General features: G+C 38.3%; 2 protein-coding genes across 3 annotated transcripts in view; both read right to left on the minus strand.

Moving 5' to 3' along the window:
- LOC135682338 (aladin) overlaps nucleotides 1-15,831 on the minus strand; it is a 310,265-nt gene that overhangs the window by 128,110 nt on the left and 166,324 nt on the right. The window lies entirely within an intron of this gene.
- LOC135682306 (uncharacterized) overlaps nucleotides 1-15,831 on the minus strand; it is a 32,446-nt gene that overhangs the window by 6,248 nt on the left and 10,367 nt on the right. Inside the window, exons 2-8 of one of the 2 annotated variants that reach the window (XM_065197144.2) lie at nucleotides 8,261-8,403; nucleotides 4,098-4,229; nucleotides 2,941-3,075; nucleotides 2,399-2,545; nucleotides 1,269-1,412; nucleotides 906-1,049; nucleotides 70-447 (exon numbers count right to left, since the gene is read on the minus strand). In XM_065197144.2, the coding sequence (XP_065053216.2) occupies nucleotides 70-447; nucleotides 906-1,049; nucleotides 1,269-1,412; nucleotides 2,399-2,545; nucleotides 2,941-3,075; nucleotides 4,098-4,229; nucleotides 8,261-8,360 (1,180 nt within the window). In that variant the 5' untranslated portion in view covers nucleotides 8,361-8,403. Of the gene's footprint in view, nucleotides 1-69; nucleotides 448-905; nucleotides 1,050-1,268; nucleotides 1,413-2,398; nucleotides 2,546-2,940; nucleotides 3,076-4,097; nucleotides 4,230-8,260; nucleotides 8,470-15,831 lie in introns of those variants that run through there. The other variant, XM_065197145.2, reaches the window with a different exon arrangement.

The following is a 15,831-nucleotide window of genomic DNA, read 5'->3' on the forward strand; positions in this document are numbered from 1 at the left end:
ACTAATTCGATCAACGCTCCAAAAGTTGGACCCCTTTTCATGTATGTATTTCATATAACAAAGTACTACCTTGAGCTGTTGTAGGATTTGTTGTCACCTCTTGTCCCTTTGTTGTTATAATTGGCTTTTTCGTCTTGATTTCTTCCAATGTCGACGCAATTGGAGCAGTTGTTGGTTCCGCTGTAGTTGTAACCTCTTGGGGTGTTGTATCTGGAATTGTGGTGTAGGCTGGTTCTGTTGTAGTTGTTACTTCTTTCTTACCTTCAATTGACTCACAAACAAACACAAACTTTTGGTAATCAAACGAGCGCACGTACCCTTCTGGACAAGCTGTAAAGCAGTGTTTTTCACTTTCTTTGCCATCCATCAGCAAAGAGTATGGGCTGCGACACTTGTTGCACTTGAAAGGGACTTCATCGCATTGATTGCAGTTAACATCCCCACATGCTAAGAGATGATTACAAATAAGCACAATCCATATTTTGCCGGTTATCTATCCAAACCATTACAATTCGAAGGAACTCATGAAAAAAGGAGCATCTTTGATCGCCGTTAGTATTTTCAGATTTTGTAAATAAATCCAAACTTGATAAGGCAAAAATGCAAGTTTAGGGTTTTGGCATTGGGCATACAAACATAGACACAGGTTATTACTAGACCAATAGTCCAAATCCGGCAGCAGTGCATTATCTGTCGTCATGCACCAGTGCAAAAACAATTTTCATGAAACATCAGTTTGAATTATCAAATCTTGTATATATTTTTAGAAAAACACAGTACACTGAGCATAAACAGTGATACAATTATAGCATTAAATGTTGTACATGGAATGGGATATATAGTGCCTATATGACTGCCAACAATATTGAAACATAGAAATATTCTTGCTTATAAATTCAACTTACGAATGCAAGCTTTGAGGTTGTGGTCAGGATGGAATCCTATCGGACAACTCTCTCTGCATTTTTGAAAGAAGACCGCTCCTTCATAATAGAAGTAGCCATCTCTGCACTCGGAGCAGTTGGCAGTTAAACACCCTTCTGGAATACCTACAAATGCATGTACAATGTTCCATGTTAATCTTGATCTATTAAACCTTAAACTAATGTTATAAATCAAAGAATTTTCATGTTAAAAACAAAGTGACATTTTGTGTTGTAAACATATTTGGTCCACTCGGTGCCAAGTAAAAGAGATTGTGGTGCGAAAAATGAATTTTTTTTATATTTATCATCATGGTATCCTAATTAGGCTAAATGGAGACTTACTTCTGCAACGCCCATTAAATGGTCCATATCCTTCAGGACATTTCGTGACGCATCTGTTGTGATAGTTTTCGTCGACGTGTTTGTAGTATCCATTGTTACATTTGTAGCAGAGAACATCTGCACATCCTTCCTTGCGTCTGCTTTCTTGAATTAGGAATTTAAAAATTAAAATCTCGATGAAAGAAATATCCCCTTAATTAACTCGTTTCGATAGCTGAAATTATCGAAAGATAAAACAGTTGTCTTTCTATGCGAGAGTAATTGCGCCAAATCTAATCAATGCTTCAGCCCTTCAGACAGAAAATGTAAGTTTACGGTATATGTTTCGGATAATTGGTAAAGCCCGATCGTCATTCCATATAGCAGTTTTGGAATCTATCTACATTTAATCATGAAAAGCCGCTTTGTTCTGGAGATGGATCATGCCTGTCTTCCAGAAATGCACTATCCCTTGTTTCCGGGTAATTGCACACGCGCATTATCACTTGAAGACCTGGCGGGAAGTTCAAGAGTTGTGTGGTCCCAGACAGAACAGCTGTACGAATACTGTTATTAATGCGCATGTGCTGTTTCGAAACAAAGGACTGAAGGTTTCGGCTCTCGAACAACGCAGAAGGAGTTCATTTTCATCTTAGGACTCCATTGGTAACATTTTCAGTAGGCAAACGGCACTGATTGGGCAACCTCAACAGTCATGTGCTCGCGTTTCTGATAGGCCTTTTTCGATTCACAACTGGGTATATATATTTCCTAGCGTAGAGTTTTCGATCTACGTTCTGATGTTTTATACTCTGATAAGTGTAAGACGAAAAATTAACTATGTTATAATGTTTGCTTTTTCAAAGCCATTTTTGTATGATATTTGCTGAAAGTATCAACATTGCTCTAGAGAGGGAGGAATAGTGGGAGCAGTAACATTTGGGAACGAAACTAAAAAAAACTGGCAAATTGCTCAGTGTTCTTAGTAATTTTGGTAAGCATTGGAGGTATTAAAGTACTTGGTATTAAAGTACTCAGAATTCAGACCAACTAAAAAAGCACATCTCATAATGTTACTGCCAAAGGCACCCGAAACCCCCATGGAAACTGTATCAAATTATTAAAGGCTTGGTATTAGAAAAGAGACTTACTCTCGCATCGACTTCTCGAGTGATCTTTGAAGTATCCTTTAGGGCAGTCTCGTTTGCATCTGGTTCCAAAAAACAGGGGGTACGGCAAATAAAAAAACCCCTCTCTGCATTGTGTACAGCCAGAATCTTTGCAGCCATAAGGTAATTCTAAAAGGCATCAACATTGCTTCAATCAAAAGATAACATGATCCATGTAATTATTCAATGTTCTGTGCTACAACAGTACATTTTTACTATGCCTACAACACAACCAGTATGACTCGGGTTGAGCTGATAATGATGGGGCCAAAGTAACTTCAGAGGCGATTGGTATCACAACTAATAATAATTACAGTTAAATGCGATACAAAGGTAAACGGCAAGAGCGACGAATAAGACGACGACGGTAACGACAGCTGGTGACTACGACGATTACGACGAAAATGGTTACGATGAAGATACCGACGACCACCAAAGCAACGAAGAAACGTTTACAGGTTACAATGACATGGCGATGACGGGAGATGGCCAAATACTTGGAATGAAGCCGAGATTGCCCATACCTATACAGATTCCAAATTGCTCCTCGTAGCCATCGGGGCAATGCAAGACGCATCGATTGCTGCCGTGATCGAAGAGGCGAAGAAAACCTTCGACGCATCGAGTACAGTCGCCGGAGAAACATCCATGCGGTAGTGCTGCATACAAGGAAGGGCTTATTCAGGCTTTTGGGTCTGGTAACTGACCAATAAATATCAAGGTAACAGCTTAAAGGCACACGTCAAGAAGGGAAATTATCTTTTGAGTTTGATTCAAGGCAACTTTTCCCTCCACGTGATCAACAGACAAAAATCTAGTGAAACACCTCTGCGTGCATTTTGTCAAAAAAGCAACAGGTTGTCAAAGGAGGGCAGCAGAGAAGAAGGCTTGCTTTGTCGTTTTTTAGCACAAATTTCAATTCGACGAGAAACTTTCTGAAGCTGTGAGAAAATATCCGTAATGAAATTCGCGGCCCTTCAGTCGCTGTTCTCGAGCCAATCCATGATATTCACTGAAGTTTTATTTTTCAAAATATCCCTGACCTACAACCTCGTCTTTTTCTCTCGATCTTTTACCTATTCTCTTCTCTGTCTACGTTTTCTTAAATGTATAAAACGCTCATCATAGCAAGGAATTTTTTGTTTCTGTGAACAGTCATTTTGAGTAAACGATTAACGCGTCAGTGACTATATGATTTAGCTGAGCATCCTACTGTCAAGGAATATTTTATCGTGATAATCGCTATCGTGGTAATAGTGATAATCGTCCAGTGAGTACCAGGCTTAACGCTCTGCTAACGAAATATCCAATATAAATATCTGCTTATTTTTACAAATCAAAATGCCTTGGCCATTCAACCAGGTCGTTTGGGTCAGCGAGCCTTTCACATCCTGACAAAACTATTTTCTAAGACAACAATCAGAGAAAATCAAAAGGCTATCGAAGATTTGCCTCAGGTTATACTGGTGACTTCGATTTTTATGTTCAGGAGAATCGCCTAGAGCACAGTATTGAAACTCGTGAACTTGCCAACATGGGCAGTTTCGAAAACTGATCAAATCGAAACTGAATTAGAATCCAAGGAAAGTTTATCATGAAGCAATTTGATTAATGTTTGAATTATTGAAGGTTTTAAACCAAAGTTAATCAGACAAAACAGGCAAAACTGAGGTTAACTCACGCTTGCAATATTCTCCATACACGTATGAATAGGCCTCTTGGTGGTTTGGTCCACAGTGGTAAACACAGCTCTTCACAAGTCCATGCTCGTCGATAACAGCTTTGGTTCCGTAAATGGAGCACCTTTGTCGTCCTGTGAGTGAATTCAAATAGAGAATGCATCATCCTACCTGCACCATTCTTTTAACAATCACAAATGTGTAAAATCTATTATTTTTCATTCTTTTTTGTCTAAGGTTGGTACAATTTCTAGCTATGCATACTCAAGCTAATAAAAACCAACTAATTTGAATTACCAACGCTAAATATAATGTAAATCAAATGTAACCGATGTTGCTAACGTATTCCTTGCAGAGATTACAAGTACAATTAAACGATGTAAATTCTGAAATTTTTATCTTGAATATTTGTAAAGTAGGGAAGTACTTTGTCTCGTTTGGGACCGAGTTCCATATTTGGCTACATCTGTATGATACGGTATTAAATCCATATATTTTCTTATGTGGCTCCGCTGTTTTGAATTAGGAGTTTCTTAAGTAATATGGGCATTCATTTAAATTTCTTTAGCAAGATATTGTAGATTTTTCTTATGAGAAGTTATTGTTTTATTCTTTATTAAAAGTTGTTCAAAAGTTGATTCATAATCATCATGAGCTATTCTCATTGCTCTTTCATGAATCCGGTTTATCAGGCTATTACCTTTTCTACTGCAAAACATCCTAATAAGAGTACAAAATGTTTAATATTTAGTGAGCTAGACAGTTCATATCCAGAGAAAGTGCTTCAGCTGGATGTCTTGCCTTTCTTGTAATAAAAGGGGACAACAGTTGATTCTCTTAAAGAAACGTGACTAGGGATGGAGGGGTGGAGTACCCTGGGTTCCAGAGCGTCAAGTAGCAGATAGGGAAATGGAATGTTGCGGGAGAGTGTGGAGGAGGAGAGTAGGAGAGAAGTGAGAAAAATGTACGAATGGAGGGGCATTTGCCAATACACGCTTTTTTATAAGGAACCACTTTGTAAGGAACTTACATGTAGAAGGCTTAAAAATAAAGAACCATTAGTACAAGTCCAAATCCCTAAGAAATTTTCCAATTTTGAATATTTTTATCATTGCAAACAACAAAGAGTTAGGAAGCCGGTTCCATTTATTTGTAATTAAAAATAACATAAATGTGTCTATGAAGGCAGCTATCGAGTGTTTCATTGTGTAATACTTGTTTGAATCTATACAAAAAAGAAAAGTACAGTTACCAATTTCCATGGCACCCAATGTGCAAGTAAATTAAGGAACTATTAAAGGTAACGTGCCAGCTAAAGCAAGCAACTCTGCGGGGGTTTTCAAAAACATGTGATTTTACATTTCATCGCCCCGGCCATTACGGTTGCTCTGTTTATCTACCCTGCTGCGAAGTTAGCTTTTCATGTGAGCAGTTTTGCATCGCAGGAATACTGACCAATCTCAAGCCGTTTTTTCGATAGATGGCTTGACAAGTTGGGTACACGCAGCTCTTTTATAAGGACACATTACCTTTAAGAAACTTTGAGGACTACGATTTGATCGAAAAGAGCAAGAAAGAAGGAAGTTCATGGACTAGGTCTCGAACTAGATTCCCTATAAAAATGCGTATAGTACAATTACGTATAGTACAAAGATTTTTGTGGTCAAATCCTTTATAAGTTTTCTAATTTTATGTCGTTGTGGATGTCATAATACAGACACCACAAGTTTTAAAACCTGTAGCGGGACTAAAATTTAGACACTCGATCGTAATCGGAGGTCAAAAGTTTGATGTGAAGAAATTTTATGAACTACCCAGAAGAGGACGTTAAGGGGTGTACTGATTTGATTCATCAGAAGTCCCACTGTATTCCTTATTCCAAATTCAATTGATAAATTCTGCATATCTCGAACTTCTTTGTCACTAAAAAATTCCGAGTTTTGGGGAATTTCCGCGTTAAGCTTGTGCTTGTGTTAGGTTCCGGCACTCGTATCAAGTGACGTACGGTCATCCATTCAATAATTATTTGTGGGTCAACCATCCAGACCTCCGTGGGCAAAGTTAGCAAGCGAATTTACTGAAATCTCAAATCCATCAATTAGTCACTTAGGCCATTTGCCTCCAGAAGCTGAGGCCTGATTATTTTCTTTTTCGAGTTGCTTTGTATCAGTGTTGTAGTAGTCTTTCTGATGTTTTGAAATTTACAACGTCTATTTTTAGGCAGAGACAGCCACTGACTACTAGACTAATGAGACTTTTACGGATTTTATACAAGCCTGTTTCTTAAAGCTATACTTATATCAAAATGACAGCTTTTCACTAAAGTCTTTGCACCATTAAATACACCATATAAATATTCCTTTATCCTCTCTTTACGTTTCGCCCCTCTAGAAAATCAACGCTAGTCCTCCCTTCCACATGGAATATATTTTGAATTCTCCAATAACGTCGGCAATTCGTGAATCTCTTGCACACTTTTCGTCTTTGAATTTGCTAACGTGGACAAGAAAATCTATGTTCATAGCAATTATCAGGACACAGATTTCCCAATTGGGATAGGATACATGCGCCTAAAACCATTTTGGAGGAGCAATTTTTTAATTCACATTTCGGGTTGATGGCCAGTGAGCATGCTGCTAGAGTACAACTTTTTTCACGCAATTTGAGTTCATAAAAGCTAAAAAGGAACTAAAATTAAAATTTGTTCAAGACTGGCAAAAGGCTGAGCAAGTGTACTTTTCAGAAAAAGGCACCTTGGCCCTGTTTTTCCTTCTATCAAAGCTCCTAAATTCTTGAAACCCCCTAAATGTACCGTAAATCCTCGAATTAGCCCCCTGGGGGCTTATTTATTTTTGATATTTTTGGATGGGGGCCTATTCGAGTGGGAGGGGCTTATACGAGGGGGGGGACTTAAAAAGTTATTGTAGGAATTTCTTTATGAGAATTTAATTAATTACTACCAAAAGTATGAATTTGTTGTGGCAATTCAATAAAACGCCATAGGCAACCTCAGATGGCAAAAATCATCAAATGGAGGGGACTGATTCGAGAATTTACTATAGCAGTGGGGGCTTATTCGAGGGGGGGGCTTATTGACCATTTGTAGTTCCAAGGTGGGGGCTTATTCGAGGGGGGGGCTTTTTCCAAGGGGGGCAATTCGAGGATTTACGGTACTGACGCTTTGCTTGGTTTTCTCTCTTGTTTCTTGGTTTTCTGACCGAGATCGAATGGCATCTACCTCAAAACAGTTGTGCTTCATCTTAAGAGGTTCCCAAAACTCTACTACTCAGCAGAAGGTGACTTAGAGTCACACATAAATAAAACTGTGGCACGTAAATCTGTTTGCAACAGTGGACCTGATTTGTTTGAATTTAGTAAATGAAAGTAAATCAAAATATAAACAATTGCCAAATGAGTTTTGGTACGCCAAAACTTGAAGATTGCACGAAATACCGGAAACATAGCATATTAAAGCACTTTTCGTCCGACACTACATGAAAAAGATCTTGACTTGTAAAGACAGAAAAAAGTTAGTTTTCTCTCTTGGACTCTTAAATTAGGTGCGAGGTTAGTGGTTGCTGATTAGTAAAAGGATAAATTCTTATCAAACGCGTCTTTCTTCTACTCAAGTTACTTTCGACCACACCTGGAAATCAGCTTAGTTTCGATCATTATTCAACGTTTATGCACTAAAGAGTGGCGGACGAAAAGTGCGTCATGTTACCGGTTTTTTTTGCAATCATAACGAAATGCTTAACGTATGGCTAAGATGTTTATATTTTTTATCCTTTGAGCCGTTAATATGTCTCATCTGTTTGAATCATATCAAAATAGCCTACAGAAGTAATAGCCACCAGCGTGATTCAACCACGATAAATCCTCTCCGCGGCCCTGGCTTAAAGAGATACGTCAAACGAACTGTAAAATAAACTAATTTATCTATGAATGAAATAAATATTTTGTAAGGCTGGTCTCCCCGAAAATCCAAACTTTGCGTTGGAAAATCGTTTCAGAGCATTCGAAAAGTTAGAACCATGTCGGCATCACCCATCTCCTGAATTTCAAGGCCCAAGCTGATAATTTCGCCTTTGGCTTACTTGCTAAAGATTTTTGACATAGGATGCAGTAACTGATTCAGACAATATAAAATATCGCGCTTACAAACCTCGGAATCTCCCGTTCCAATTTCTGTGATTTCTTCGAAGAAGAAAGCCATTTGTTACAACGAAAATCGACACAGCCAAAATCAACAACGTCCTTGCCATTTCTGTAGGATTCGTCAACTTGGTCACGCTGTCAGAAGGAACCCTGATCAAGATAATGAGGATTAAGCCATTGGTCTGAATTCAAGCGGACCAAAACAAAAAACAGCAAGAGCAATCTTAGTCACTTCCGTTTTGATAGGATGTTAAAGACACTAACCTCTGTTTCGCACAAAACATTGACGTAATTAATAAAGTGTGAAACCCAATGCTATATTAATATTCTTTTCATTTTCATTCACATTCTTTTCATATTTTCATTCACATTCTTTTCTTATTTTGAACTCGCTGTTACATTTTTCCAGACCTTCCTTTCATTTAGAAAATGTGCGTTTTTCAATTTTATACACGTCAAATCGGGCATATAGATAGCCTTCGTAAGTTAGAAAAGGGCAAACTCAAAAGGGCCCAAAAGGCTTCAGAGAAAAGAGAGCATCGTGGTTCAGACCAGAAAGCACTGATTTATGGTGGCTGAAAACAAGGGACAATTTAGAATTTTAGATTCATTCTTGCAAATAGCGTACGAGATTTTCCCTAAAACAAAAGGATTTCTAGGGATTTTCAATTAAAACAATAGGGTTTTCACGAGGTTGTACAATATTTTCTTGGAGTGACTTGCCCCTCAGCTGAAAATGTTAAAGGGAGAAGCACCTGAGGATTCTTGGAAGAAAAGCCTTAGATTAACAAGAGAAGAATTTTATGATCTTGTCCAACAATTGAGTCCCTATATCTCCACAAATTTTTCATCATCTAACTATCGTGCTTTGCAGTAGAAAAAAAAGTTGCAGTCACCTTGTATTATTGAAAAACACTAGTTCATTGAATTTGACGGCGAATGCATTTGGGCTTGCCATATGCACAGTTTCAAAGTAATTTTTAAAGTTCGCGAAGCTTTAGCAGTCTCTTGGGCCTAAATACATACCAAGAACTGAAGACGAAATAAGAACAAAAGTTTCAGAGTTTGAAATATAATTTGGAATGATACAGGCTTTTGGGTGCAATTATGGTACACATGTTCCAATCATCTGTCCTGGTTTAAATTCCCAAGTCTACTACAGCTAAAAAAGGAATGTATTCACTGAATGTGCAAACAGCAAGCAGTCTGTGACTACCTAGGAAAGTTCATGGATGTGGAGTGCCGCTGGCCAGACAGCGTTCATGATGCCAAATTATTTGAAAATTCCAATATAAACAACAACCTGCCCAATGGGAAACTGGCATTTGTTGTAATTTATAGTTCATCTATGAAATAAAAATTTACTATATAATTATTGCTGTAAATGAGAGTTTTTCTGAAATTCATTCGCATACATCATTGGTCAGCTGGAATCCGAAACTCATTCGCATATATCAATGGTCATCATCGTCATAAAAAAACATTATCGTCTTTGATTGACAACATTATCGTTATCAAATCATATTATCAGGGCCTCTGACGAAGGGGGTCTGGGGGCATGCTCCCTCCCATTTTTTTGCAAGACAATAGAGCTTTTTTAAAGATCTTTTGTTATGATCATTAAAATCTCTCTTGCCCCCCCCCCCCCCCACTTTCCAACCTGCGTCGGAGCCAATGCTTATGGCCGGAAAGGTTGAAACAACATGAAGCGCGTTGCCTTGCACCTCCAACAGTGGGAAAATAGTTATTTAAACTATTAGCAACTACCAATTATCTATCTATTATCTTATCTTGCGAATAGTTAGAGGGTTATTCATGTAACTTGACTATGAACTGTCGGTAATGTATTTTTTGCTTCTGAGGAACACTTGACGCCAAATCCTGTGGGCGTCCCTTTGACTTTATTGAGTGACCAGATCAGCCATCCAAAGTGGCTCTAACGTAATACCCGTTACTTTAACTTGCGAAATTTTGCACGGGATTCCATTACAAGAGGGATTATTATATTTGACTGCTTTTCACTTTTTCTACCCAGCACCTGAGCTGGCCAGGTTCATGCTCCGTTTACATGAGCTCAGGCTAGATTCCACTCCGGGTCAGGTCAACCCGCTTCAGAAAAAAATCACTTCTACACGAGTCCGGGTCAGCTGGTTCCATTAGAGGGTTGAAATCATTTTTAAATAATTCCCAGCTTCTGCTAATTCTTTCGCACCTGCCATTTTATTTCGATCTCCTGTGGGTATCTTGAAAATTGGCTAGTATAAAAAATTCTATTAACAAGTTTTGAGAAATGTCGTCATGAATAAGACACTGCAGTCGTCTCTTCAGAGACGCCGTAAGGGGGGCGGGGCGGGGAGTCAACCGCCCCAGTTGCCTTTTGGTAGGAGGGGCCAAAGGGGTCAAAGTGCCAGCCGTTTGCGATTATCAAAATTCGTATGAAATCATGACTGTACCGCCTTATTCCTGACGACATGTCTCAAAACTTGTAAAGATTTTACTAGTGCCAAAAATTAGCCGATTTTCAAAATAATTACAGAAAATTGAAACAAGATGACGGTTACGAAAAGATTGTTAGTAGCTGTCAATTATTTTTTAAATGCCCTTTTACTCAAACCTGCCCCCTTGCCGTTCCGGCGTCTCTGAATTTCTTTGATAGCTATAAAAAAGCCGGTTTAAGAGCACTCCAATGAAAAGAGCACTTTGGCCCCCCTTACCCGGGACAGATTTAGCGGGGATGTAGGAGTGCGACACCCCCCCTCCGGATCATCTCTGTGTCCTTCTGTAAATTTTGTTTCATTCCGTAATAATCATTTGCTGGTAGTCAGTAGTAACAAAGCAAAGCCAGAATTTAACTTAACTTATTTTCATCTGAAATATATTTTAAGCTAATCTCAAGGGCATCGTCGTAAGAATTTTCTGCTCGCAGGAGAGCCTCCTCTATACCTCTACAGAATATTAACAATTTCCCCTCGTTTTGGGGTTTGTATAGAAAAGTCCTTCACGTTCTTGAGACATTCGGGGGCGCCGGAGCGGGGGCAGCACGTTACCTTAATGGTTAGGGGGCAGCACGGTGGCAGCAATGTGCCCTTTTCATAAATCGATTTTCAAGGAATAGCAATATGTATCAATATTTTGAATGGTAATTAAATATAGGTTTCGAGTATCTCTTGATACCTACATACAAGAGAAAAGTGAATATTTTCTATTTTGATAAGAACTGAAAATCGATTTGCCAAGCAATTTGACCACAAAACTTTTCGTTGATGAGTTCTCTTTAACTTTCATGATCATGCTGAAGATATTTCAGATTGCTGTCAATGTTGGTTTGCAAATGCTCGATATATCAGTCAAGGCATCAGGATGTCTTAAATTCGGGCAAAAGCGTAGGGCCCGGGGAGCACAGTGGGTACGTGCCCCCTTTTTTCCAAAATTCAGTTTACCTGCCCCTTTGCAGCGGACCGAGATTCTGTTTTTGCCAACTGCATCATCAAAAAGTGCCCTTGAATTGCTTAGGTGCTATACGAAATGAGCAAATGGGTGACCTTTTTGGGCCGAGATCTAGAATGACCAAGAAAAAGATCACAACCAGGGTTACCGAAAGGTGGTGTCGATTGCAAATTGGCCTTGGGCATTGAGGTTTAGGGGGCCCTCAAGGTTTCCAGCTTGTGAAAACAATTAGTGAGACATAACAAATTGTACAGCTTTTTAAACGATTGCAAGAAAATGATTGCAAAAAATATTCTCAAATGGATTTTTAGCTATAATAAAGGCCATGGTCGCCAAAATTTTTCTGCTCACTTGGCTCGCGAAGGGCTTCATCTGTCCAATGGCGGTGCCAGCCATTAAGCCGTGGGGGGGGGGGGGGAGGGACCAAAAAGTTTAAGCCACGCACTTTTAACCACCAGAAAACAACAGAGAACGCCAATTTTATCCGAAGGGAACGCCTATGACTAACTTTTGTTTGAAAATCGGCAGTTTTAAAATCATAGGATAACATCACAAAAAGTACGGTGTCAAAATATTACCCCTCCTCCAACATTTTCTCATCGAATTTAGACGAAATACAAAATCGATTCTGCTGAGAACTAGGGTAGACGCGTCCCTCCAGTTCTTGAGATTGGTAAGCAGTGCTTGAATGCACATGTATTTTTATGAGCCAATACTAAAAGTTTCTTAAAGATTTTGATCGATTTGGGTTTCTTATGAGATCCTTATAGGAACCCTGGTGCAATCTGAAATTTCAAAATCAAGTTTTTGTAGCCTTTTTGAAGCAAAATTGTCTCGCTTCAGAAGTAACAATAATAGAAAGATATGATTCCTTTAGAACCAGTTTCAAACGAAATAAGTACTCCCCAACTTTACAAATATTCAAGCAAAGATCTCAGAATTTCCCTCTTTAAAGTCATTTTTGCAAGGAATATGTGTTTAAATTTGTTGGCTTTACAGGCCAGTCAGAATGTAGATCCACGAGATGGGAGGCAGTGCTCTGTAAGTAAAATGCAAGCAAAAGCTTATTGTCAAGCATCAACGACCCACGCGGATTCCCAGAACTTTTTACGACAATGGTAGGATATTTCAGCTTGAATGGTGTTACTCTATGTGGAGAAGAGAAAGGCACAAAAGGTGCTTTTTTGGTCCTCGGTTAACCAATATAGATGCTTTATGTTGGGACATAGAATCAGTGAGCAGGATCATCCTGGATGATTTTATGCAACCAAACCAAACTCTCAGCCTTTTCTTTTCAGTAATCAATTTTTTTATGATGTAGTGCTGTTCACTTGAGATAGATGGATTGAGAAGATAGCAGTGTAATTCGCCACACCAACAGAATTTTAGCTTAATCTTTCCAGACATTTAGCAGCATATTCAGAAACTGTTAAGCCCTTTAAGAGAAAGTTGTAGCTAACAGATAGAGAATACCAAAACTTTCTTTAATTTTTGTTGATTATCACTTGCAAATTACGTTGAGAACTTTATGCGTTGTTTCACATATCAAATGAATTATTTTACGAAGTTCAGATGACAACAGAAGAACGAGACTTGTTTCGCCTGCCAGAGGGCTGTATTAAATTTCAACAAATGTAACATAATTTGAAAGGCGGTTAAATTAGTATGTGATATTAAACAAGTTATTTAGTCCTATTGATGTAAAGTTCAATTCAAACGAACAAAACGATAGTAACAAAAGCATGATGATAACGATAAATATAACAACAAATTCTTCACAACATTCAATCCATTTCATAAAACTTTATAGCGTAAAAAGATATAAACTAGATAGAAATTTACCTTTTCTAAAGGTGGCGGTTTTTTATTGGAGGCATTTGGAACGTAGACAAATAGGGATGTATTTCAGAATAAGAGGTTAAGTGGTTATTTGCAGCTCATGGAGATTCACGGAGGAAGTCAAGACCCTCCTCGAGCGTAGTAAACAGAAATTTTTTGCGATCATGCAAAATCCCTCTTGCAGTCATTTCTAGCAATCGTTTGGAATATTTTGCTTTTTTAGACATTTTGAGGCCACCTAGACCTCGGGGAATTTTCCCTTCCCTGCTCCCCTTCTCGGCGGCCCTTGATGTCAGTCCAAGGATGGGAAACCTTTAAGACTCGCTGGAGACATAAAGAACCCGTCTGTTATTCCTGTCTGCGCATTGTCTATATAGGGAATGATACCAATGAAACTGATACTGTGATTCTGTATAGCATTTTTACCGAGGGGTAATTCACTCTTGCAAATAGCGTACGATATTTTCACTAAAACAAAAGGATTCCCGAGGATTTTTAGATTAAACAATAGGATTTCCACCGAAAATGTACGAGATTTTCTTGGAGTGATTTGCCCCTCGATTTTGACCATAATTGCGCGATTCACTTCGACTGCTTTTTACTTTGCTAAAGAACAAATTCGATGGTAATTCAGACACCAATTAGACTCGCTTCAAGTCTACTTCGTGCTTGATAGAGGAGTATTTACTTCCCTTTTAGTAAATACTCCTCTCTCAAGCATGAAATAGACTTGGAGCAAGTCTAGATTCCAATAGGATTAAGATAGGTTTTAATTTTAGGGTGTGGCAAACGAGATAGTAAAAGAATGGCTTCAACTTTCGTCAGAATCTTAACAGATTTACGAGCGAAGTTCAAATGTCAATTTGCAGTAATAAGAGAAAGAACTAGACTGCAGGCGCGGATCTAGCCAAAATTTTAACCGGTTTTGGTGTACTTTATCCCATTACATCCCTGTGTGTTTTTGCACACATTTTCATCAAATATGTCAGAATTTTACTCCATTCAGCACGGCCTTTGATCCTCTTCTTGCAACTTCGATTCTAATTTTTATGAATTTTTCCGAGAAAAAACATCTAGTCCCCTAAATAGAAAAACGTCAGATTCCTATTTGCATCTGTATTCCGTTATGTATCATTTTGTTTCAGAGCGTCCATCCTTTCGAGCTATAGATATCGATATCGAATATGCTTTTTAGCCACCGGTTTTTTTCGCATAAGGGAAACATATGGGCACCGGTTACAATATTGGCGCAAGCTGTCACATCAAATGGCTGCTGATTTCCTCGATTTTGAGTTCCTTGGATACTTTGAGATAAAAGATGAAGTAGGAGGCTGGGAACTCTGTCAAACCCTTGTGAAGGTTCAATTCAGTATATAAACAGAAGAACTTTAGTCAGTCAGGGAGAAATGCAGCAAATGTTGCAATTGAAATTTAGATTAAAAATTCAAGATTTACAGAGAAACATAGCTCTTAGAATTTGTCCGGTTTTTTGAAACCTGTGCAACCGGCCTAGATCCGCGCCTGAGACTTAAGATCGAAATGAATTCCTTACACAGCGGAAAAAAGCACAACTATTTAGAAATAACGTGATAATTTTTAACAGCAGTTTGGCTTTTATAAAACAAAACCACTTTTCTTAATCCACCTGTCATTTATGACAGTCTCAGTTCTAATGTTTAAAACTTATTATGATTTTCAAAAGATTTTCAATGATCACTAAAAAGTCTGTCCCTAGAACGGAGAACTGGGAACTTCAAGCGGAGATAATCTATTGAAGAAAAAAGCTTGTAAGTTTGTTTTCAACTGCCCACTAAAAGTTTATGCGCATCATTTTAGGGCAAAGCACAAAAAAGTAGAAGAGATTGTAATTAAACTGGGTCCATTATAGCTTCACAGTGACGCAGATTTGGCCTAAATTCAAGTCCAGTTAGCGGATATTTTCATATTTACGTTTGGTAGGCGGTTAATTAAATTCTTTGCAGTTGCAGAGAAAAAGTTTCCCTCAAAAATTGGGTGAGAGGAGTCAAAGCCGCATTAACCTTTGTGGATAGAAATTGTCCAAATAAACCTCTATAGAAAGTATGAAGCTTTCAATGTTGGAATAATAAAACTGCGTACTTTCCCTGTACCATCGCTGTGTGTGGTCATTGTTTTGTTTTTAAGCTTGTATGTTGCTGAGAATGTTTCTAAAAATTTACAATGAACCTTGTGGTAAATGAGAAAATACCTACTGATATTTGCTAAATGAACCTTGTGGTAAATGAGAAAATACCTACTGATATTTGCTAAAAC

This window comes from Rhopilema esculentum, chromosome 16, assembly GCF_057945365.1.
Source record: "Rhopilema esculentum isolate cy_ngs chromosome 16, ASM5794536v1, whole genome shotgun sequence".
NCBI lineage: Eukaryota > Metazoa > Cnidaria > Scyphozoa > Rhizostomeae > Rhizostomatidae > Rhopilema > Rhopilema esculentum.